Source organism: Oncorhynchus mykiss, chromosome 5, assembly GCF_013265735.2.
Source record: "Oncorhynchus mykiss isolate Arlee chromosome 5, USDA_OmykA_1.1, whole genome shotgun sequence".
NCBI classification, from domain to species: domain Eukaryota; kingdom Metazoa; phylum Chordata; class Actinopteri; order Salmoniformes; family Salmonidae; genus Oncorhynchus; species Oncorhynchus mykiss.
The window spans coordinates 54,637,148-54,662,547 of NC_048569.1; the positions used below are offsets into that span (position 1 = coordinate 54,637,148).

At 42.2% G+C, this 25,400-nt stretch overlaps 1 protein-coding gene across 1 annotated transcript; it reads right to left on the reverse strand.

Annotated features, from left to right (window-relative positions):
* Nucleotides 1-3,133: 3,133 nt before the first annotated feature.
* On the reverse strand, nucleotides 3,134-24,707 carry erich3 (glutamate-rich 3). Its single transcript, XM_021603359.2, has 15 exons — nucleotides 24,520-24,707; nucleotides 22,582-22,675; nucleotides 18,260-18,385; nucleotides 17,839-17,910; nucleotides 17,558-17,686; nucleotides 15,711-15,869; nucleotides 15,275-15,487; nucleotides 13,757-13,934; nucleotides 13,352-13,538; nucleotides 12,866-13,098; nucleotides 11,052-11,204; nucleotides 10,260-10,712; nucleotides 8,615-8,749; nucleotides 4,890-8,510; nucleotides 3,134-4,769 (listed from the first exon to the last, which is right to left on the reverse strand). The coding sequence occupies exons 1-14, from the start codon at nucleotides 24,558-24,560 to the stop codon at nucleotides 4,912-4,914; spliced, it is 5,772 nt and encodes a 1,923-aa protein (XP_021459034.2). The 5' UTR covers nucleotides 24,561-24,707; the 3' UTR covers nucleotides 3,134-4,769; nucleotides 4,890-4,911.
* Between the last annotated feature and the right edge of the window lie 693 nt (nucleotides 24,708-25,400).

Below are 25,400 nucleotides of genomic sequence, written 5' to 3' on the forward strand. Positions count from 1 at the left end.
TAGTACAGAACACCTGGAGCAAATTAGGCTTAAGAGCCTTGCTCAAGGGCAGATTTTTCCCCTTGTCGGCTTTGGTATTTGAACCATGAGATCTTTCGGTTACTGGCCCAATGCTCTAACCACTAGGATACCTGCAACTATATGTGAGAACTGATTTTTTATTTTTTTTATTTTACCTTTATTTAACCAGGTAGGCAAGTTGAGAACAAGTTCTCATTTACAATTGCGACCTGGCCAAGATAAAGCAAAGCAGTTCGACACATACACAGAGTTGCACATGGAGTAAAACAAACATACAGTCAATAATACAGTAGAAACAAGTCTATATACGATGTGAGCAAATGAGATGAGATAAGGGAGGTAACGGCAAAAAGTTAATGTTCTAAGTATGCTAAATTCATGCAAAGTAGAGTGTAAAGTTCATGTGAGCTAAGGTTAATGTACTTGTATAGACCTGTAGAGGTGTTTCCACCAAGAGTCAATGCTAAGGTCAATGCTAAGGTCAGATGCTAGCAGAGGGGTTTAGAATGTGTCATCAAACCTATAATTAATGGAACTGTATTCCCCAGGTGCTGTGTTGTTGCATGAATCCACACAGCCACACAATCTACAGGTACTCATGAACCGCATGGCCATCCCATAGAGTCAGGCTGTGACGAACCCGCTAGATGTGGCATAGCTTATTATTCCCTCATTACCTGTTGCAGGCAGGTTGCGGCATTCATCTCTTATCTCCCATGGTGCTCCAGGGTCCTAGTTCTTCTGTTTGCAGGGCTGGGTTGCCAGACAACCATCTCTCTGGACTTAAATTTTGTGCTGTGGTGCTGTTATCAGCAGCTCTGCTCTCACGATCTCACCCGTAGTTACCTTCTCTTGTTACGGCCTGAGTGTCCCAGCCTACCCATCCCGAAACTGTGCCAAAGGTCATGTGCTTTAATTTAAGGTCCAGTTGGGGGCAGAATCAACATGCTTCTAATTATTTTTTGGTCGCCATGTACACATGGTCCAACCATTTCTAGGTTTCCACGGTTGTTCATCTTTGACTTTCATGTTTAAAGTGTAGAAACATGTGAATGAGCGTTGATTAAGATGATTATTAGCAATATACATCGATTAAAGCCTTTTAATTTTTGAGAAGGCTGATGAATATTGTGCCTTTTAATAATAGACACTCCCAAGAAGCACAATTTGGATAACCTCTTGGGTTTGCTCAATGAAAACGGCATACAGACCATGGCCACTGTGAATGCAATGTATTATTGAGTGCCTCTCCTCTGGTCTGTGTTAGTTCTCTTACAGCGAAGTAGGAGATCTAAAGAGTGCTTTTGAAGCAGATTCATGCGTGGGTCGATCCAAATGACTGGCCTCCCGTAACAACAGCAGGTCCCTGTCACCCTCGGGCTCCTCTGACTGCCTGGCGAGGGGCTGTCCTGGTCGGAGTCACGTGGCCGCCCTCTGCTCCTGCTTCGAGCTGGAGTATGCACTCAACGCCCACGCCGTCTGGACTCTGAGGTACGGCATCACTATTTTGATCCTAGATCTGTCATTGCCTGGCATTGATAATGATCATAGGTGTTGACTACACAGCACAAAGTTATCTGGGACCAGACAAGGATATCATTATCTCCTAAACAGGCAGTGGGGTTAGAGTAAGAGTGGGTTAAATTAAAGTTTCACTTAGGGAGTTAAAACATTTATCTCTTCTCTATCTGGGCATGTTGGCTTGCGTTTCCTTTCTCTAAGTGCACAAACTAGATTGCTAGGCATAACCAAGTTGAGTGTAAAATCCAGTACTAGTAGGAATTCCACGAATGTCATGTCTGGGCCTGTAATGATAAAATTGAGCTTTGTGGCAGATACAGTACTCGCCTTGACCCATTGTTTTGAGCAGGGTACAACACTAGAGACACTTTACTGCAACGGTTAGAGGTGGAGTTGCCCGGATACGGGTCAGGGAAAACAAAGGCAAGCAAATGCAATTAAACATGAATTATATTCTGACTAAGGACTAAGGACTCCACTGGTGGCCAGCCCTGTGTATGTGTGTGTGTGTGTGTGTGTGCAGAGAGAAGGGAATAGAGAGCAGTGAGCCTGGCAACGGTCTCCAGGAACACAGTAACTGGAGTTGAATGTGTGTATATGTGCTCTACTGCTGAAGTGTGTCTGTCCGTTAGAAATGTCCTGGCAGTAGATCAAAAGTGTCATAAATAAATTGTATTTTTACTCAACGTGAAAGTGAGAGGTCCTGGGGTGTCATGTTTGTCACGGAATCCCCCCCCCCCCCCCCTCTTGTCTGATGACACACACACCTGGTTCTCATTTCCCCTGATTAGTATGTTATATATGTGCCCTCTGTTCCCTCGATGTGCCCTCTGTTACCCCAACCCTATGGTGCAGATTGTCGTTTTAATCTCCTTTAAAGTTGGTATCCGTTGCGGTGACACTGCCACGTCCGTTTGCGATATTACAACAACAAAGACGTTCAGACAACCACCGCTGTTTTCTTTTCCTCTGACACCCTTGCACACAGGATAGAACAGCAGAGTGCCACGGCACTGGATACACACTTCCTCCGTTTGATAAACAAAACAGAGACAATAACAAATGCGCCAAGGCAAACACCTTTAGCGCAACTCAGCTTTAAAGTAAGTGGTGTAAGTCGGGGTTATTTATTCTTTAAGCCATGGCATTGTTCAATACTAGTTTCTGACTGGCTAGAAGGGCATTCTAGAGTGGGAAGTACATTACAACCTTATAACGAGGATGACATGATTCCCAAGGTCCATCTCTGGATGAACTGAGGAGGAATATGCCGTTTCCACCCACTGACGGAAATGGTTAGAGGCATAGGAATGAACATTCATAAGGCCATAACCTTTTTTTATACGTTTATCACATAGACATATCGGTTTATCTAGTCTTGAGCGTTCACTTTGGGTGAAAGAAGAATAATCTACATCGTTATCTGTATTCCTAAAGCTATCTACTCCGTTCTCTCTGTTCATGGTGTTGAACTGTTTGATTCGATTTTAGTTGGTTTTTATGTCTTGTAAATCATTTGGCCATTTTGGGGGGTTTTGAAAATAGTATTGCATTCCGTAAAACCATATTTCAGCCTCAGAATGCTCAGTCAATTTTTGCTTTTATTTTTCAATAAAATAGAGAAATCACATTGAGTTTCATTCTAGATGATTTGACATTGATATGATATATACGTAAACAATTTATACGTAAACAGGAAGAATCCTAACCAAACTATGCCAAACTAGGCGACAGGTAGCTTAGTGGTTATAGCGTTGGGTCAGTAACTGCAAGGTCGCTGGTTTGAATACCCGAGCCGACAAGGTGAAAAATCAGTCGACGTGCCCTTGAGCAATGTCACTTAACCCTAATTTGCTCCAGGGGCGCCGTACTACTATGGCTGACCCTGTAAAACACAACATTTCACTGCACACATTTGCTGTTTGTGACAATAAACACCATTATTAAATACAGGATTCATAATGAATGGCAACTGAAGATGACGGCCTAGGAACAGTGGGTTAACTCTGCCTGTTCAGGGGCAGAACGACAGATTTGTACCTTGTCAGCTCAGGGATTTGAACTTCCAACCTTCCGGTTACTAGTCCACCGCTCTAACCACTAGGCTACCCTGCCGCCCCAACTGAATAAATAATTGAACCAAGAATGATACAGGTATTAGATGTGTTAGCAGCAACACATTTTGACACAAACTGTTTCCTACATAGGACATTTCACAATTTCTCCAACTATTATTACTGTTTGTTTGACCTTTGACCTTTTATTTAACCTTTATTTAACTAGGCAAGTCTTTATTATTACTGTTTATGTAGTTGTGTACAGCAGGCATTCATTGTATGTTTTATGTATGACATTCAATATTTTCAAATGAACTGGGTGAATTTGATTTCAATGCATGTCCATTAAATTGGATTCGAAAATTCTCGAAAGCAATACATTGTAATCACTTAGAAAGTTGAATGGAAATGCAGGGATACAATTTGTGACAACAGATCATGTATACGTTACAGATAAAGTGAAACAAATCTCTGGAGAGTTATCACCATGTAAAATATGGAAATATATCTCATACATCTTCTTTCTGTGTATAAACAATGAACATTATCTGTGTAATTAAGGTTATACATCCAGTATAAAGAGCCAACTGTATTTCCTCGCCCGTGCCAAACTATTATCCAATCAGGTCTTTGTCATCAACGCAAAAGTGTTGTAGTGCTTTAAGTCAGTGGTATTTTATTTTCTCTCCAAACCAATCATCACACGACCATGCCTTGCGAAGTGTGTTAAGGTGCTTTGGGGCAAGCTGGCCTCCACAAGGCTTAACGACTATGAATGATTTATTTATTTGTGCAGCGTGAATTGAGGGGTATCTGTTTACAGGGGGCTGGTGACAGCACCTGTGCTTGATACCTCCAGCAGACAAGGCCTCACTGTTTGTCCCCAAAAAGGGATGGTTGTAAACATCTATGCTACTATCAAAACCTTTTATAAAGACACATTTTCATGACCCAGACTTTTTTTGTTGGTAAAAAAAAAAGGGGGAAATCATTAAAGCTCTTAGTAAACTCAAACATGTATTCACAATTGTGGAGCGACTGTTCCTGCAGTGTCCTCTCATGAGAACCATTACAGCAAGTCCCTCTCAAGAATAACGCAACTCCGGAAAGAATGTGATGTCGAAGAATATCCTTCCTGGTCAGCCTGCAGTCATCTGATTGTCTCGTGTGCTTTGTAATATAGATAGAGCAAACGTCATTCCAAATAAAAGGCCTATGTGTTATTTTACTTTCTTGTTCAGATATCAACAAATCTCAGATATATAGAAATTGAATAATTGTGCAGCTTACCCTTGTGCCAGCCTGTTGCTTTCTAATAGTTACTGTCAGTTGGTGCAGTTGTCAACAGAGGGTATGAGGTGTGGCCAAACAGCGAAGAGTCTTCCACTGAGCAGGTGCTCAGCTGGTCAATCAGCTGTAGATCTTCTTTGTCTCCCCTCCTGCTTCCATCCAGTTGTTTAGAACGGAGCTGTACACTTTGGGAGTATTCCTGGCTCTCATTCTCAGATTTAGAAATGGCTCTTAGCTCTGTTATTTCTGTAACCTCTGCAGCCTCTTGCTCTTTCGGTTCCTTTGTATCTTTGGTGTCTTCTGGTTCTCTTGACGTTGTGCCAGATTCAGAGTGATTCTCTGGACTCTCAGACTGCTCCTGTGTTTCATCTCCATTTTTGGAAAGCGTTGTCAGGACGGTTATCTCTTGCAATGTTTGTTGCCCGTCCAACCCAGAATTGTCTTTGGTTTCTTCAGTCTCTGCTGGATCCTCAATGATCTTTTCAGGCCTGCCACTGGCAGCTGAATGGTTAGAGCCCTGTATCCTTTCAACATCAGTTTTGGACATTTCTGTCAGATCAGTTTCTCCCTGCATTGTCATATCTTTGTCCTTGTCATCCTCAGACATCCCTGTTGTTTGTTTGAGCTCCTCTGAATAACCCTGACCCTCCTCCCGTGGCCCAGCTGTGTCTTCTCTACTGCTGTCTTCAAGTTCAGCAGAGAGTGTGAAGAGAGTGACTTCTGTTCCCTCTTCCACCTCGAGAGAGTATTTCGTTAGCCCAGTTTCACTGGCGTCATCGTCTCTTGAGTGAGTACTACTGAGATCTGACTGGATCACTTCCACCTTGTTATTACTGTTTGACTCATTGTCATCCTTTGTGGATGGGGCTGCCTCTTTAAGTTCTGTAACTATACTCTCAACAATGGTGCCAGCTCCGCCTCCAACAGCTGCGCTCCTCTCCGAAGCATTGGTATCATGATCGTCAGGTTTCGGGTCTGGTGTCTTTGCCGTTTTAGTAGGTCTCTCTGGTCTGGAAATTTCGGTCACGTGTGTTGGCGCTATAGCCCTGGCATCCGAATTAGACTCACTGATGACATTGTCAGAAGTAAAGTCATCTAGGGGCTCTATGAATGTCTCAAAGAACTTTGAGGATTGATGTACATTCACCCAGTTAGTTACAAGATCCCTATTGTCTCCTTTCTCCAAGGTCTCTGGAGTTGCAGCATGGTCCTCAGCTTTAACACTTTCCTCAAGTACATTAGCGTCTTTACCTGATGCAGTGCTTTCTTTTTGTTGTGTTTCTGACTGAGGTTTGAGGACAACGCTGGCTCCTTCTTCAGATGGCTTGCTTGCCCCTTCTGTGGATTCGTCTTCCGTTTTACGTTCTTTTTCCTTCAGATCTGATTCAGTCTCTGTGGTATCTTCTAGCTCCATAGCTCTGGGTTCTGAAGCTGGAGCTTGTGTCTCTTCAGAAACAACAATCACCTCTGTAGTACCATCACTAACTTTCTCTTTGCCATCATCCAAGTGATCTGTGCTTGTATCTTGGTTCTTATCTGCACTCTCAAGTGTAGCATCTACAATTCGGTCCTTTGACTGAGTTTTTAGTTCAGACTGCTCTTGAGACTCTACAGACGCCTCTATCTCCTTGACATTCTTAGTCTCCTTATTAGCATTCTCTGACATAGCCTCTTCTTTGGATTCAGCCCCAGTGTTAACTGGCTCTGGGTCCCCTACGTGTGAACCAGCATGGCTATCTCTGTTATATTCCTCAGCCTTAGATTCTTTGTCTTCTGTGTCTGCATCCTGATCTACTTTGGTATTTTCACATTTGTCATTTGCCTCTTCCTGGTCTTTAGGATCTTCCTCTGTCTCCACCTTGTTTAGGTCATCTGTCTTTGTTTCTGCCCCCTTGTCCTTTTCATCTACCTTGTTTTTGCCTTGGGTATCTTGGTTTGTGGACTCTGTCTCCCCTCTTGCGGTGTCACTCTGAACTTCAGAGGCTGCAGCTGTCTCTCCATTTTCAGAATCTACCTCACTGTCCTTTTTCTCTGTTTCTTTCCTGCTGACTAGGGTCTCTTCTCTGGCCGCAGTGCTATCTCCAACAATTGGAGCTGAGCCACTCTCTACATCAAGTTCATCATTCTCGTCCGCATCACATACAGATTCTTGAACATTGTCTTTGATCTCAGTCTCTTCAACTTTGACCTCAGTTGTTGTCATGTTTTCTCCTTCCTCTGCTTTAAGTTTACTGGCTTCCTTTGCATCCACAACATTTTCCTCAACTACTTCCTCTCCCTCTTTCTCTCCTGTTTCATGCTCAGATATTTTTGCTACTTTATTTTCTTCAACCATTTCCCCATGTTCTAGCTTGCCCTCTTCTTTTACAATTTCCTCTCCATCATCGTCTTCCTTTTCTGCCTGTCCAACCTTCTCTTCACACTCCACCTTATCTTCTACTTCTGCTGCCTTTTTGCTGTCATCTGTTTCTCCCTCCTCTGCCTTATTCCCCTGAGCATTTTCTCCACCCTGTGTCCCCTCTTCTGCGTTATCCTCCCCATCTTTCTCACTTCTGTCTACCTTACCCTCACTAACTTTCTCTTCATCTCTCTTAGCTTCTCCAGTATTTACTTCCTCAGTCTCTTGCTTTTCTTCTTTCTTATCATTTCCAGTCGTTTCACCGTCCTTTACTTTCCCTTCTTCAATTTGGGCAAAATACTTTTCTACCTTATCACTTGCCTTATCCTCTGTAGTAGTTTCTCCTCCAACTTCATCCGGACCAGCTTCTTTTTCTCGTTTGTCTTCCTTCATAGCCTCCCCTGTGTCACTCTCAAGTTTGGCTTCGGTTTCTCCAGGTGCATCCTCACTCTTCTCAGCTCCCTCTGCTGTCTTTTCAGCACAGACAGTAGTATCTCCACTTTTCTCTGACACGCTGCTTGAATTATCTGCTGTGACTTCTATCTCTGTGCCTCCAACCGTGTCCTCCTCCCCATCTCCCTGCCTGTCCCTGTCAGTTATAGGCATCTCTTTATGGCTATGGGACTCTGAATCCGCAATGGGCTTTGCTTTCATCTCTACTGCTTCACTCTCTGCCACCTCAGTCCCTGCCTCATCCGTCACAGCTGTTTCTATCTCAGTCTTGCTCCCTGGTTCTTCTGGTGCAGATGACTCATCTTTGGTGCTTTTCATCTCCTCTGACTCACTAGGTGGTATGTCAGGATCTGCTGTGTTTTTCTCTTCCTGCTGCTCTTTACTAGTTACAGAATCACTTGCTTTAGCTGGCTCGCCCGCCTGAAGATCCACAGCCTCATCTTCTTCCTGGTTGCCCTTAGTTTCTTCACCCTCTTCTTTCCCCTTTGTTTCTACTTTGCTGTCTGCCTCCTCTTGATCATCCGTCTCCGGACTGGCTTTTGGATCCTCCTCTTTCGCCTCTGTCACACCACTGGTTTCTTCAGTTATCTGTTCAGACTCCGGTGCACCATCTTCCTCCTCTTCCTTCAGCTCAGTCCCGACTTCTTTTCCCTCGGCAGAACTCTGTGAGGTAATTTCCTGTGCACTGAGTGAACTTTCCTCACACTTCACTTCCTCTGTACTGATCTGACGCTCCAGAGTAAAAGCCCCGGCTTGCTCTGGTTCCGTACCTGCGGGAAAAAAATAGGCGGTAGGTGAGTGACTAATGACGTTTTCTCACACACAAAATATACTGTGCAGGTGTTAATTAAGGACAAATAACTGGAGCTCTTACCAATGGTGTCCGGTTGTTGGTTTTTCTCAGTGGGGTCTTCCTCCGTCTCAGTGCTGGTGTCACTCAGCTCTGGCTCTGAGTGACTCTGAGCCTCCTTAAAAATGGCCTCTGCTAGTTTCTCCTGCACAGACTTGGCTTGGGTTTGGCGTGGGAAGGAGACAGAGACGTGAAGCATGCAATGAATGACCTTTACATGTCAACAAACACAAGCAGTATAATCATATACAAAAAGAACATCATGAGGAGCCATTAAAACAAAATAAACTGAAAGCAATGATTGGACATTAGACAGAACAAAGTAAAATGAAACTTCATTTCAGAGAGAGACTCATTTTAATATTTACATTAGCCAATTGAAGGAGAATAGTATAATGTATATCACATTTAGATGTTCAGCATGCATGAAATAAATGCAGGTTGACATTTATTGTCATGAATCTGGCCCTGGAGGCAGAACTGACCAATTTCTGCTAGATAGGCCAGCTGCAAAGTAAAAACCAGCTATATTGTACAAATTCATGAAAACAAACATTTGCTTTTTGGCCTTAATTTAAGGTTAGGGTTTTAGGCATTAGGGTTAGCAGTGTGGTTAATGTCATGGTTATGTTTAAAATCTGATTTTATCAGTTTGTGGCCGTGCCAGCTAGTGACCACTCTACAGAGCTGCCCCCAGAACAAGATTCATGACAAAAAACGCTAACCTGCTAAATAAACAAGCAAAAAGCAATACAGAGATAAAGTTCATGGGCCCAAACAAATAAAAAATATATATTTTGTGTTGGCCAAAATTACATCAACTTAACAAATAACGCAGGAGAGCAAACCCAAAACAGACATTCACAATCCTCAGCTCAGTATTTTCAGACATAATTTGTCAGGTATACAGTACAAAGTAGTTCATTAAGAATCTGTTCAACCAATTCTGAGGAAGAACTACGGTGAAGTAATACAAATTCCTCAGAGGCATTCTACAGATCTAGGATCTTTATTTGATCACGCTGTTGCAGGAGAACTTTCCTGCAATCCAGGAAATGTAAAACTTATTTGAGGTGTATTTGAGGTTTAAAAATCCTCCTGAAGTTCGTAATTTCCATTTTGAAATTTAAACGACAAAAAGGAACCTTGAATTATAATCCACATAATAATTCACATTTCCTGTTGTTTAAGGATTATTTTCCTGCTGTAGCAAACTGGCTCAAATTAAAATCCTACATCTGTACATTACAATGTTTATCAAATTAAAGTCCAAAAACACCGGCACGCACTTGAATACAAACACAGATGAGACCAAAAAAAGCATGTTCCCACTTAGCTCCAACAGCCATCTTATTTATCATCACAATTACAATGGCGTGAAGGCGAATGAGAAAAGGACAGGCAGGTCCAAAATGCAGCAGGAAATGGTTTCTCCCAAGCAACACACAGAATCACCTTTTCCACCATCCGAACTGACCTGTTATCTCACAATACTCAGAATTAAAATCGATGGATTCTTATGTAAAGGCCTGTATACATGGAAATATATCAAACTCAACTAATCTATTATATAGAAAAACTAACAGCTCTGATTATGGAAAAGGCCCCCGGGGAGGGGAGGGGTACAGCTCTCACTCAGGCGAGTCTGGATGTGACGGTACATACTTACCCCTCTCAGGCTCCTCCTCCTGTGTCGACTCACCCTCCGCCTTAGCCCCACTCTCCTTGTCGTCTTCCTCCTTAGCCTCAGCACTCCCATCATCATTCCCTTTCCCCTCCTCCGACAGCCCACTTGTGTCTGACACCTCAAGCTCTGTGGGTCTCGCTGTGCTGTCCCCAGGGCTGTACCCCAAGGTCCCTGTGTCTTCCTCCCCAGTCGAGGTGGTCTGGGGTGGGGTAGGAGAGCTGCTCTCTGTTGCTGTGGTGGGATCCTCTGTGAGTGGTTGGTCTGGATCAGGTGCTATGGTGGTGGGGGTGTCTTTTGCCTGTTCAGCCTGGGGAAGAGCCTCCTCTAGGTCAGCTGCCTGGTTGACTGCTTGGTCCTCCTTGGCCTCAGCCTCACTGTCATCCATGTCACTTCCGGAGGAGCTGGAGTCTGACCTCGACCTTGACCTTCTCTCTTCTACAAGGGAGACAGTGTTAACAGGAGACAAAGGAATAAAAACATTTATCATTTAAAGAGCTAAGATCTACGATGAATGGATGAGGTGGACTATATTTGGGTTCAGATCTACGATGAATGGATGAGGTGGACTATATTTGGATTCAGATCTACGATGAATGGATGAGGTGGACTATATTTGGATTGAGATCTACGATGAAGGGATGAAGTGTGATATATTTGGTTTGAAATCAACAATGAATGTATGAAGTGGACTATATTTGGATTGGGGTGTAAACTCTTCTATTAATTCATTTTCCTTTGATTATAAATCAAGATTTTTCAAGATTATTAACTAACCAACTTTGTCATCGTCCTCACTGTCAGACTGGTCGCATTTCTCTCTATCCTCTCCTTCTCTTTCCCTGGAGGGAGGAACACTTTTCTTGTCTTTCTCTTCTCCTCTGTCCTCAGCCTGCCCCTCGTCATCCGCCTCAAAGTCCTCTTCATAGTCTGTTGGGAAAAACAAATAGCGCCTTATGACTCCATAGCATAAAAAACGATTCTTAACATGATTAACTATCTTATTATTATGATTTTAATCTTGTACCATAGAGTGTTAGACAGAGCAATGACTATGCTTCTATTATGGGGTGGCAGGTAGCTTAGTGGTTAGAGTATTGGGCCAATAACCAGAAGGTTGCTGGATCAAATCCCTGAGCTGACAAGGTAAACATGTGTCTTTCTGCCATGAGCAAGGCAGTTAACCCACTGTTCCCTGAGTGCTGAAGACATGGATGTTGATTAAGGCAGCCCCGCGCACCTCTCTAATTCAGAGGGGTTGGGCTAAATGCCGAAGACACATTTCAGTTGAGTACATTCAGTTGGACAACTGACTAGGTATTATTAATAATTTTCACAAAAATATTGGTAACATATGCCTTGTTTATGACAGCCTATGATGGATGTTATGTCTTCATGTACAGTTGAAGTTGGAAGTTTACATACACCTTAGCCAAATACATTTAAACTCTGTTTTTCACAATTCCTGACATTTAATCCTAGTAAAAATTCCCTGTCATAGGTCAGTTAGGATCACCAGTCCCTCCTGCAGCAAAGCACCCCCACAAAGCACCCCCACAACATGATGCCACCCCTGTGCTTCATGGTTGGGATGGTACTCTTCGGCTTGCAAGCGTCCCCCTTTTTCCTCCAAACATAACAATGGTCATTATGGCCAAACAGTTCTATTTTTGTTTCATCAGACCAGAGGACATTTCAAAAAAAAAAAGTACGATCTTTGTCTCCATGTGCAGTTGCAAACCGTAGTCTGGCTTTTTTTATGGTGGTTTTGGAGCAGTGGCTTCTTCCTTGCTGAGCGGCCTTTCAGGTCATGTCGATATAGGACTCATCTTCACAAGATCCTTTGCTTTTGTTCTGGGATTGATTTACATTTTTCGCACCAAAGTACGTTCATCTCTAGGAGACAGAACACGTCTCCTTCCTGAGCGGTATGACTGCTGCGTAGTCCTATGGTGTTTATACTTGCAGACTAGTGTTTGTACAGATGAATGTCGTACCTTCAGGCGTTTGGAAATTGCTCCCAAGGATGAACCGGACTTGTGGAGGTCTACAATTATTTTTCTGAGGTCTTGGCTGATTTCTTTTGATTTTCCCATGATGTCAAGCAAAGAGGCACTGAGTTTGAAAGTAGGCCTTGAAATACATCCACAGGTACACCTCCTCCGATTGACTCAAATTATGTCAATTAGCCCATCAGAAGCTTCTAAAGCCATGACATAATTTTCTGGAATTTCCCAAGCTGTTTAAGGCACAGTCAATGTAGTGTATGTAAACTTCTGACCCACTGGAATTGTGATACAGTGAAATAATCTGTCTGTAAACAATTGTTGGAAAAATTCCTTGTGTCATGCATAAAGTAGATGTCCTAACCGACTTGCCAAAACTATAGTTTGTTAACAAGAAATTTGTGGAGTGGTTGAAAAACTAGTTTTAATGACTCCAACCTAAGTGTATGTAAACTTCCGACTTCAACTGTAGCTGTTATAAAGGCTTTATAAATGCATGTAAGGGGGGCTACAGTAAAGTATTACCAAAATGTCAATATAATATTGATATAACTCTCAGGTCTCCATCTGTGTAGCTCAGTGTACCATCTTTTGGTTTGTCCTCCTCTTCTGGAATGTCTTCTTTGATCTCTGTCTCCATGTCCTGTGGCTGAGTTGTCTCAGGCTCTGGTTGAGAGTGACTGTCTTTACCAATCATCTCCTCCTCCACCCCTGCAGTGTCCTTCCCAGTGTTTAGAGGGCGGGTGACTATGATTTCCTCTTTGACTCTCTTTGGATGAGGGGTGGGCTTCTTGTCTAACCCCATGGCTATGATACACCTGGAAAATGAAAAAGGCCTCACATACTGTATCCTTGTGACCTGATTAAACTGCAGACATTGAACGTGTATCACTGAGATTTCATCATAATTGGGGTTTTATTGACAAATTCAGATAGAGGTGCTAAAAAAAAAGAGTTTGGTTTGAATATACATTTTCTAACACTCAGGATAACATATTTGCTTTCGAAATGACCACTCCATTCTCAGACAGTAACACGTACTTTTAAAATCCTGCTGTTACTGTATCTCACCTGTAGCAGGGCGAGGCTCCCTCCGTGCTGGAGAATCCAAAATGTCCGTGGCGGCCGCCTAGCCGGGAACCCTTCCTGTGTTTGAACTCACAGCAGGAGCTGAGGCGCTCCACCTGCAGCCCGTTGAGAAAGAACGTCAGGCTGAAGGGGAAGCCACGGTGGCGCCGCGACACAAACTGGAACGTCTCTAAAAAATAAATAGAGGTAGTGGATACGTTGTATTGTAGTATTTCATATTTTATGGGATGTTTACGCAGTCTGCATGCAAATGGTTTGAGATTAGAAAAAAAATGAAGTGCTATTAAAAAAAAGTGTTTTTTATTTTTATTTGGGCAAGACCGAATAGACCAGACTCTGTCTGTCACACACTCACTGACCTCCCTTCCTGCGTGTTCCCATACTGACCTCCCTCCTGGAGTCTGCCCTTGTACACACACAGGTTCTCTCCCCCACAGTGCTGCTGGAACACCTTCACCTCATCCCTCATGTCCATCAGGTCATGTGACAAGTGCACTGTCTTCCCAAAGAACACCATGCTCACACATACTTTGCTCTGCACAGAGGTCCGCGGGAGAGTAGAGTCCTGGAAGCAAAAACAGATTTGTTTTCAATGTGTCCTGCGGCCTTTTTAATACTGCAAAGGAATAATTAGGCCAGTAAGTACCCGCTGGGGCCATTCATTCAAAATGTATATACGCATGACTGTAAATCACTTCAGATAAAAGCATTTGCTAAATTGCTTATATTATTATTATATTACACTAAGTAAGCACCATAAAACCTGAATGGTTTCTATTGGGTATGATAGAAGTGGGCAGCTAACTTACAGTCACTGTGCCTATCTGGAGAGCCCTTGTAATCAAACTGTACTATAAATTGCAGCTGTGCACTGGTACTGAAGCATAGTATATCTGAGAGAAGTGTGATTTGGTCTGACATAAAAATCACTGTGTGTTTATTGTAGAGAATTTTTTTTTTAACTCATGTGTAGAATGTCCAATCAAAATGGGTAGAATTATGTTAATTATGTAGATAATCCTCTAAGAAAAGCAATGGTCCAAACCTAATTTCTCTATCAGATAAAATAACATTGTTTTTTTAATCAGGAAAATTGCATCGCGTCAGCTAGGCTGGATTCTGTGCAAGAATTAAGGCTAAATTACTGGCTACCTGACAGGCTCACTTTCCCGTTGAACTCATCATCTTTCTTCTCGAATCCACAGGACATAAAAACAATATAGAGGTAAGATGGATATCGAGTTTGAGACATGACATGTAGTAGTTTCATATTGTTGTATACGCTTTTAATATAAAGCGTATCTCTGTGAAATATTAACAGAGCATACCAAGCTTATACCAAGCTTTTTATTTTCAAAGCCTTTTACATTTAATTCAGCTCGTGTCATGCTAATTTAGCTCTTTGCAACCCGCAGATAACGATTTTGAAGACGACGATCCCGAAATGTAAAATCCTCAACAGTTGTTACGAGAACCCTGCACCACTATGCCAACAGAGCTCAGTGATTATTATCGGATGTGTTAGGTTAGGAAATCTGACTTCTTTGATATAATGTTAATGATTACGTTAGAGAAAGACCCCACGGAACAATTCAGAACATGAATAATCATATTTGCCTTGGTAAAATGTATTTTATATCATAAAAAAGTGGAATTTCATAACCAAAGCACGTCTCCAACAACTCTGTTTGTTTATTAATAAAGGTACGTGGTGGAGTTCACGAGTGTGCGGATTTTATTTATTTTATACCGACTTTTTTCGACCCGCACCCCCATAAAGTAGTGTGCATTTGATCAGACTTGACTATAGAATGGTTGGACACTCTACCATGTGTCATCTGAAGGGTGGAGGGAACTATGGTTGAAGAGACAGAGAGGGAGGAAGGGAGAAAAGAAGAGAGAGACCTCCGTCATTCCGGGACCACTTGGGGCCGTGGTGGGGCGCAGTCTCCGTCCCCTGAAAGTGCCATTGGGGGTACCCTTAAAACCGCCCCTCTCTTTCCTTTTAGTCGGTGGTGGCACTGGGGTAACAAAGTTGTTGATGACTGGAAGGCGGTAGGGGGATATACCACGGGAAAACTCTGTCCCGGTCAAATGTCTTCTGGAGTCTTTGTCCATCTGGAAAGAAAATACAAAATTCCTGTGATAACGCTTCAATTACAAGTTGCCCGGATACGGGTCTGGGAATACAAAGGCAAGCAAGTGCAATAAAACATGCATGGAATTCTGACTAACGGATAAAGACTCCACTGGTGGCCAAACCCGTAAGTCTGTGTGTGTCTGCGTGCGTGTGTGAGTGCTATAGTGTTATAAATAATACAGTCGACGTTGGTGGTCTCACAATGCAGTTGAAAGGCTGGTCCGTTTCATTGGAGGAGTCATGGGGCCTGTAGGGGGAGGTGTGTCTGTGGGAGGCTGTGGTGCTGTTACTATGGATGGGCTTCAGACGCACCGGCCTCTGCATCTTCCCTGGAGCCGTGTTGGGTCGAGACGAGCCCGGCTGAAGCACACACACACACACACATCAACCATACATTCTAAGCAAGATACGTTTATTTTTTTTATTCTGATGGACAGTTAAATGCTCATCATAGTAAATGTTTCAATATTTTAAACATGCTCTTATCTACAAATTTACTACACTGAACAAAAATATAAATGCAACATGCAACAATTTTAAAGATTTTACTGAGTTACAGTTCATATAAGAAAATTGGTTAATTTATATAAATACATTAGGACCTAATCTATGGATTTCACATGACTCGGCAGGGGCGCAGCCTTGGGTGGGTCTGGGAGGGCATAGGCCCACCCACTGGGGAGCCAGGCCCAGCCAATCAGAAGGAGTTTTTCTCCACAAAAGGGCTTTCCTACAGACATAAAAACTCCTCAGACTATCCTGCAGGTGAAGAAGCCGGATGTGGAGGTCCTGGGCTGGCGTGGTTACACAGGGTCTGCGGGGTGAGGCCGGTTGGACTTACTGCCAAATTCTCTGAAACGACGTTGGAGGCAGCTTATGGTAGAAAAATTAACATTCAATTCTCTGGCAACAGCTCTGGTGGACATTCATGCAGTCAGCATGGCAATTGCACGTTCCCTCAAAACTTGAGACATCTGTGGCATTGTGTTGTGTGACAAAACTGCACATTTTAAAGTGGCCATTTATTGCCCCCAGCACAAGGTCCCCCTGTGTAATGATCAAGCTGTTTAATCAGCTTCTTGATATGCTACACCTGTCAGGTGGATAGATTATTTTGACAAAGAAGAAATGCTCATTTACAGGGATGCAATCACATTTGTGCAATTGTTTGTTGTTGAGAAATAAGCTTTTTGTGCATATGGAAAATGTCTGTGATTTTTTTATTCAGCTCATGAAACATGGGCCCAACACTTTACATGTTGCATTTATATTTTGTTCAGTGTATGTTTAACCAAGTGCTTTTAATGATATTTGAAGTATTTTTGCAACACTATATAGTAACAAGCCCCAACATGCTTGTCATACATCTGTTTGCAGATTTTGTCAAGAGACACCATCTAACTTCTAGTAAACACAACAATCAAAGCCAGAAAAACCCAGGCAGGCGTTCACCCCTCGACATATGTTGATTCAGCCATTAAGCTACCACATCTTACATTTCAAAAGCGGGAGATAAACTTGTGTAATCCCACCACTTCACATTGAATACACTCTTAAACGAGACATTGAGCAAACACAAGAGAGAAGTGTTCTTCAGACCTGCTGACTAGAATGTCAACACCAACCTGGCAACTATCTCAGCACGTACGGCTATGTTTGCATCCTAAATGGCACCCTATTCCCTATATAGTGCACTACTTTTGACCAGGACCCATCCCTATATATGGAATAGAGTGCCATTTGGGATGCGCAGGCCATGAATCAGCTCCACACATGAAATACATTTTCCATGGCTTCTGTGTGGTTGAAACAACGTTCAATTTGCTACATGTGTATAACTCTTGTAACAATAACTCTTAAAACATCAAACGTGATCAAGTTTAAAAACAAACATCATAATCGCCAACACTGATACTTATTTTCCGAACCTTTGTCACAACTATCCGGCATTACCTTGTCACAATAATGCGACTTTTGAGCAATCATTATCAAAATTGTTATTATTGTGCATTTGCCTTAATTGCTATAGTCTCAGAGGCATCACTCACAGATTCAGAGGATTCAGAGTGCTCCCCCTCTGGGCCAGAATGCTGTGCGTGGGAGACCCTGGGGCCCGTGGGCGGCCGTGGAGACAGGATATGGATTATCTCCTCCTCGTACCTCTTGGAACGTTCCACCTTCACCAAGACAAAGACTATGGTTATAATGCCTTTACTCACGACTCCCTCCAAAATACATGAGAGACATTGGGTTGCATACGATTATGTTTGATACAATACATTCAAAGGAGTCACAGGTTATACAGAATATTCATATCCAAATGAGGCACCTTGATTTTATGCACTCTCTCCCTCCGGGCAAAATCCTCCAACTTCCTCTTGATCTCGATCTGATGGAGACGCTGGATGAGAAGGACAATGTTTACGTTTCATGCAGAGGCAGGAAGAACCCACCGATCAGAACAATGGGATCATGGTCTCTAGGACAGGGTCATATTCAGGAGCGTAAATGCAATTTTATTTAGGCTAAATCATGTTCTTATTGTTGTATGTTTTAATTATTTAATGTATTGATTGTTCCTGCCTTCTTGGTCAGGTCTCTCTTGAAAAAGAGACTCTGGGTCTCAATGGACTTTCCTGGTTAAATAAAGGTAAAAACAATTACTAAAATAAAAAAACACTAGTTGGGGGAATGCAAAACTGACCCAAGGTCAGCATCTAGGGGCAACTTCACCCTACTCCCTCTCTCACCTCCATGTCCAGCACCTTATGGAAGATGGCCTGGGCCAGGCATTCCCTCACATGCCTCTGGTGCGCTCTCTGCATCACATTGTATCTGTACTCTTTGTCTGGGACAATCCGCCCACTCCTGGTGATCTGATAGAATATCACACATCACATTAGGAAGTGTTATTGTTAGCCTGTACGGTCCTCAAAATAAGATTTTTACTATCTTACCATTCTGTCTCCCATACACTTCAGTCATCATCACTACATCATGATCATCATCATTACAAAACTGGTTGTTTGGATCCTGGATGCTGATTGGACGAGCAGCGTTCCAAGCCGCGCTGTATTGGCCGTCACGGACACACCTATGCCTGCTATCTCAACTCGGTATTATTTCCCCTTACTTCAAAGCCTACAGTAGCATTTCGTTTGGTTCAGCGTTGGTAAATATAAGACTCGCTGTCTGCCTGTCCAACCTCAGAAACAATGTTTAACTTTTGAATTTCGATCTGTGTAGTACCATACATAGAGTGAACCGTGCCCAAACGAGACGATACAACTTTTTATGAGCCAGTCGAAATCACGCATCAATATCATTATCATGGACATACAGGCATAGCGAAATCAGCGATCGCTTAGCCCGACCAAAACATTAAGAACACCTTCCTAATATTAATCCCCCCCACCCCCGTTTTTGCCCTGCGAACAGCCTCAATTCATTGGGGCATGGACTCTACAAGGTGTCGAAAGTGTTCCCCGGGAATGCTGGCCCATGTCGACTCCAATGCTTGACTGGTGGACCATTCTTGACACACACGGGAAACTGTTGAGCGTGAAAAACCCAGCAACGTTGCCATTCTTGACACAAACCGGTGTGCCTGGCCCCTACTACCATACCCACTTCAAAGGCACTTAAATCTTTTGACTTGCCCATTCACCCTCTGAATAGCACACACACACAATCGATGTCTCAATTGTCTCAAAGCTTAAAAATCCTTCTTTAACTTGTCTCCTCCCCTTCATCTACACTGATTGAAGTGGATTTAACAAGTGACATCAATAAGGGATCATAGCTTTCACAAAGAGCAGGTATCGTTAATGTTTTGTCCACTCAGTATGTATGTATGTATGTATGTATGTATGTATGTATGTATATATATATATATATATATACATACACACACACATACAGTGGGGCAAAAAAGTATTTAGTCAGCCACCAATTGTGCAAGTTCTGCCACTTAAAAAGATGAGAGGCCTGTAATTTCCATCATAGGTACACTTCAACTATGACAGACAAAATGAGAAAAAAATATCCAGAAAATCACATTGTAGGATTTTTAATGAATTTATTTGCAAATTATGGTGGAAAATAAGTATTTGGTCACCTACAAACAAGCAAGATTTCTGGCTCTCACAGACCTTTAAGACCTTTAAGAGGCTCCTCTGTCCTCCACTCGTTACCTGTATTAATGGCACCTGTTTGAACTTGTTATCAGTATAAAAGACACCTGTCCACAACCTCAAACAGTCACACTCCAAACTCCACTATGGCCAAGACCAAAGAGCTGTCAAAGGACACCAGAAACAAAATTGTAGACCTGCACCAGGCTGGGAAGACTACATCTGCAATAGGTAAGCAGCTTAGTTTGAAGAAATCAACTGTGGGAGCAATTATTAGGAAATGGAAGACATACAAGACCACTGATAATCTCCCTCGATCTGGGGCTCCACGCAAGATCTCACGCCGTGGGGTCAAAATGATCACAAGAACGGTGAGCAAAAATCCCAGAACCAAAGTAACAAAGCCTAGCATCAGTAACACACTACGCCGCCAGGGACTCAAATCCTGCAGTGCCAGACGTGTCCCCCTGCTTAAGCCAGTACATGTCCAGGCCCGTCTGAAGTTTGCTAGAGAGCATTTGGATGATCCAGAAGAAGATTGGGAGAATGTCATATGGTCAGATGAAACCAAAATATAACTTTTTGGTAAAAACTCAACTCGTTGTGTATGGAGGACAAACAATGCTCAGTTGCATCCAAAGAACACCATACCTACTGTGAAGCATGGGGGTGGAAACATCATGCTTTGGGGCTGTTTTTCTGCAAAAGGACAAGGACGACTGAACCGTGTAAAGGAAGAATGAATGGGGCCATGTATCGTGAGATTTTAAGTGAAAACCTCCTTCCATCAGCAAGGGCATTGAAGATGAAATGTGGCTGGGTCTTTCAGCATGACAATGATCCCAAACACACTGCCCGGGCAACGAAGGAGTGGCTTCGTAAGAAGTATTTCAAGGTCCTGGAGTGGTCCAGATCTCAACCCCATAGAAAATCTTGAGTTGAAAGTCCGTGTTGCCAAGCAACAGCCCCAAAACATCACTGCTCTAGAGGAGATCTGCATGGAGGAATGGGCCAAAATACCAGCAACAGTGTGTGAACACCTTGTGAAGACTTACAGAAAACATTTGACCTCTGTCATTGCCAACAAAGGGTATATAACAAAGTATTGAGATAAACTTTTGTTATTGACCAAATACTTATTTTCCACCATAATTTGCAAATAAATTAATAAAAAATCCTACAATGTGATTTTCTGGATTTTTTTTTATGTCTGTCATAGTTGAAGTGTACCTATGATGAAAATTACAGTTCTCTTTCATCTTTTTAAGTGGGTGAACTTGCACAATTGGTGGCTGACTAAATACTTTTTTGCCCCACTGTATATATATTACTGTACCAGTCAAAAGTTTGGACACACCTACTCATTCAAGAGTTGTATAATACATTGTAGAATAATAGTGAAGACATCAAAACTATGAAATAACACATATGGAATCATGTAGTAAGCAAAAAAGTGTTAAACAAATCCAAATATATTTTATATTTGAGATTCTTCAAAGTAGCCACCGTTTGCCTTGATGACAGCTTTGCACACTCTTGGCATTCTCTCAACCAGCTTCATGAGGTAGTCACCTGGAATACATTTCAATTAACAGGTGTGCCATGTTAAAAGTTAATTTGTGGAATTTCTTTCATTCTTAATGCATTTGAGCCAATCAGTTGTGTTGTGACAAGGTACGGGTGGTATACAGAAGATACCCTATTTTTACCCTATTACCTACCTTTACCCTATTTGGTAAAAGACCAAGTCCATATTATGTCAAGAACAGCTCAAATAAGCAAAGAGAAAAGACATAAAGGTCAGTCAATCCTGAAAATATCAAGAACATTGAAAGTTATTTTTTAAATATTCATTTAACTAGGCAAGTCAGTTAAGAACAAATTCATATTTACAATGACGGTCTAGGTACAAAATAATAAAGAAAAACCCTTGAATTAGTAGGCGTGTCCAAACTTTTGATTGGTACTATATATATATCTCAGGAACTAAGTCTGGATCTCAACTTACTATTGAGAGTAAGAATAGTAGAATACACCAGGTGCAATTTCAAAATGTGTTTGTGCATCAGCAGTTTTTCTCTCGCTATGTCAGTCACTGACAGCCACTCAATTTGCCATGATCTCCACTCCATGGCAAAATGAGTAGAATTGCAGATTTAAAAAAAAACAATTTTGACCCCCTTTTCTCCCCAATTTTGTGGTATCCAATTGTTAGTAGTTACTATCTTGTCTCATCACTACAACTCCCGTACGGGCTCGGGAGAGATGAAGGTCGAAAGCCATGCGCCCTCCAAAACACAACCCAGCCAAGCCGCACTGCTTCTTAACACAGCGCGCATACAACCCGGAAGACAGCCGCACCAATGTGTCGGAGGAAACACCGTGCACCAGGCGACCTGGTTAGCGTGCACTGCGTACGGCCCGCCACAGGGGTCGCTACTGCGCGATGAGACAAGGATATCCCTACCGGCCAAACCCTCCCTAACCCGGACGACGCTAGGCCAATTGTGCATCGCCCCATGGACCTCTCGGTCGCGAACCTAGAGTCTCTGGTGGCACAGCTAGTGCCCGAGACCACTGCTCCATCCGGGAGGCTGAATTGCAGAAAATGTGCTTTAATTAAAGGTCCAGCTCAGCTGTTTTTATCTCGATATCAAATCATTTCTGGGTAACAATTTGGTACCTTACTGTGATTGTTTTTAATTGAATGGATCAAAAATAAACAAAAATAGCTTCTTAGCAAGAGCAATTTCTCAAGAAAGAATTTAGCTAGGACTGTAGTCTTGTGCCTTATTGCCTCACCATCATCATAATTTGCTCTGGTCCAAGGTGTTACGTGTGGCTTGTAACGCCCGGGACCAAAGCTACATCATCATCAACTAATACAAACTGAGGGGAATATTGCTGATGAGTGTTAACCACTGGTGTACTTGACGTACCAGGCCAACTCTCTGGAGATGTCTCCTGATCCGGGTGTTGTTGAAGTATCCAGTAAGGTGTTTGTCTGTCAGACTGTTGTAGGCTGAAAGTAGCCTAAAGAGAGAAGGCAAGTCCTATTACATTATGACAGAAAGGCTATTTATTTTTTATGTGAAAACATCATACGAACTGTATCCATTTAATGTGCCTAATATGTCATGTATCAGTAACGTAATTCATTTTGACTGTTCTCCTTTATAGTGGGTTGTATTATGGATTGAGAATACCTGTCTAATGAATTAAAGTGGTTCACCAGTCTGCATCACCTCTGAAAGTAACAATTATGCTTAATTTCATCATTACAACATCTAGACTAAATGTCAATTAATCATCTGCGCCATTAGTTTAAAAAAAAAAAACTTCCATGTTGTTGTTTTTGTCATTTACTAGGCTGTCATGGTGTCAGGTCTACCCTCGGATGTGTTCAACTTCAATTCTGCCTAGCTCTTTCCAACACAGACTTGATTTCCTAAAGCGTTACAGTTTCCCCACAACTATTGGCTCTATTACCCGTGTCTGATTACCTTAGGAATTAAGGGATGGATAGCGCACTTAACCCAAGCGCCCTTTTGTGCCCATGTCTTTCTCTCCTGCTCTAAATAACATCGGTACGGATTTCTCATCGGGGTAGGGTCACCAGAGCTTGTCCAAGAGCATGGGATACATTGTCATCCCATACAAAGATATTCTGAGTTGCCAAATGATTTAGATACAATCTAAGATATGCTACTTAATAATAATATTGCAGCGAACTTAAAGGGATAATTCACGAAATTATAAAATGACATATTGGTTTCCTTACCCTGTAAACACTATACGGACAAGGTACGACGGCAATCCTTGCTTTGGTTTGTTAATCTGACCACATCTTTTTTTTTTTTTTTTTTTTTTTACATATTTCACATTTCCAATACAAGTCAATGGAAACAATATAAGCATTTTCACGCTTCCAAGTCCAAATCATCTCAAAGTAACAAAATAATTGAAATATTTTATTTGATACTTTAGGACGACTTGGACATGAAGCGTGAAAATGCTTATATTGTTTCCATTGACTTGTATTAGATGTGTGCCACAAGTGCTAAAAAGTTATCATTTGAAACAGTGGCCAGGTAAACAAAACCAAAGTATGGATTTCTGTCATACGGAAATTTATATGTATTTTGTAATTTAAGTAAACTATCCCTTTAACACAACACTTCGAGATTTTTGTTACGATCGGATCTCTTGGTGTAATGGCTAAAGTAAGGTGATGACATTCACTGGACCAGCGTTCAAGTCCCGGTTGGGGTGACCCCCTGAAAATTCACAAAAAAAAACTGTTTTTGCCATGAGGCGTATACACAAGGAACTTAGTTTATAGAAGAAGCGCTTTATCGAAGGAAGGGATAATGTAGCGACCTGAACGTAACACCCCGTCGATCTCGTCAAGAGGTTCGGGATCTCTTGGCGTAACCGTCAAGGTGTTGCAATGACAGTAGCTGGACCAAGGTTAAGTTGCTATTTGCTAAAATATGATTAGCTATAAAGTCCTTAACAACTTTTTATATTGTATTACAATTCGTTACAATTCCCACCAATTCAGTTACGCCTATTGGCGAGCTGCGTAGGGTGTAGGCTATGCCTTTCACGCCGGTGAACCGAGTTCGCGTCCCGTTCTCTCCATTCGCTACTAATATTTATTGTTCACTCAATTCCAAGTCAAGCATTTGTTTTTAAACAGAGTCCAATAGCCAATGAATTAAGAAAATATTTCAAACATGAATAATAAAGTCTAATAATAAATTGTCAAAAAGTAGGCTACCCTATCATTCGGGTCTGTAGACAAGCCCTACTAAAACCTCTATCATCACTAGGGAACGTCAACCTGTAGAAAATGTCCAAAGAATGGCACCTACCCTGGGTATAGGTGACTCATGATTTCGGGATGCAGTTTCATATAATAAACGGAGCACTCCGGGTCGGAAGACTGTCCGCCTTGCTCAAATACATGCAAATATAGAACCAGACGATAGAATTCTGTCCTATTCGAATGCCCGGCTTGGTAAAACCTGACTGTACTTGCTACACTTCTTTCCGAGCGGAACTGATGACAATTTCCCCGTTGCTATGGAAAGTCACGTGACGATGCTATCGAGGAGGCTGGTCTCCACTTACAACTACAGTAAGGATTATTTTCTTTTTCTGCAGGGTATTTTTCTATCGTATTTTATTCTAGAATTTAAAAAAAACATGTCTGAATTATTGGACCTAAATTATATTATATTCTATCTATTATCAGATATGCATGGACCCAATCTGTAGTTTTTTTGTCTAATTTATTTGAATTTTATTTGTAATTATAATTATGTAGGTAGCAACCCTGGACTGTATTCAGAGTCGGACTGGCCATAGGGCAGTTCTGGCAAATGCCAGATGGGCTGGGCCATCTTTAGCCTACTGGGCCTGTTGAAATTGGTTGGTTTTGCACAAAAATGTATTTATTGGGCTGATAATGGGGGAATAAAGGTATAAAAAAAGGTCCGGTGTCAGAAATTCCTGAGACGATTTCTGGTCCCAGTCCGTTCCTGACTGTATTCAATTCACCTCTACACTATAGATGTGTGTGGAACCACAATTGAACTCATGCATTGCACTACTGTAGGCCTACTACCAATAACCCCTCACGGTATCCGTCTGCTGGAGATGAGAGACCAGACACAGTGATCACTAGTTACCAACAGCCTATGATATAGGAAATAACCCCAAATCCTCCTTATTGCAATGCATACCGTTGATC

Excerpts from the sequence above, each read along its gene's own strand:
- erich3 (XM_021603359.2), bottom strand. The coding sequence starts at position 24,560 with ATGAAACTGCATCCCGAAATCATGAGTCACCTATACCCAGG. Across the intron at positions 22,676-24,519 it reads ATGAGTCACCTATACCCAGG|GCTACTTTCAGCCTACAACA; the intron begins GTAGGTGCCATT and ends TTCTCTCTTTAG. Across the intron at positions 13,935-15,274 it reads GTGGTCCCGGAATGACGGAG|GACTCTACTCTCCCGCGGAC; the intron begins GTCTCTCTCTTC and ends TTTTGCTTCCAG.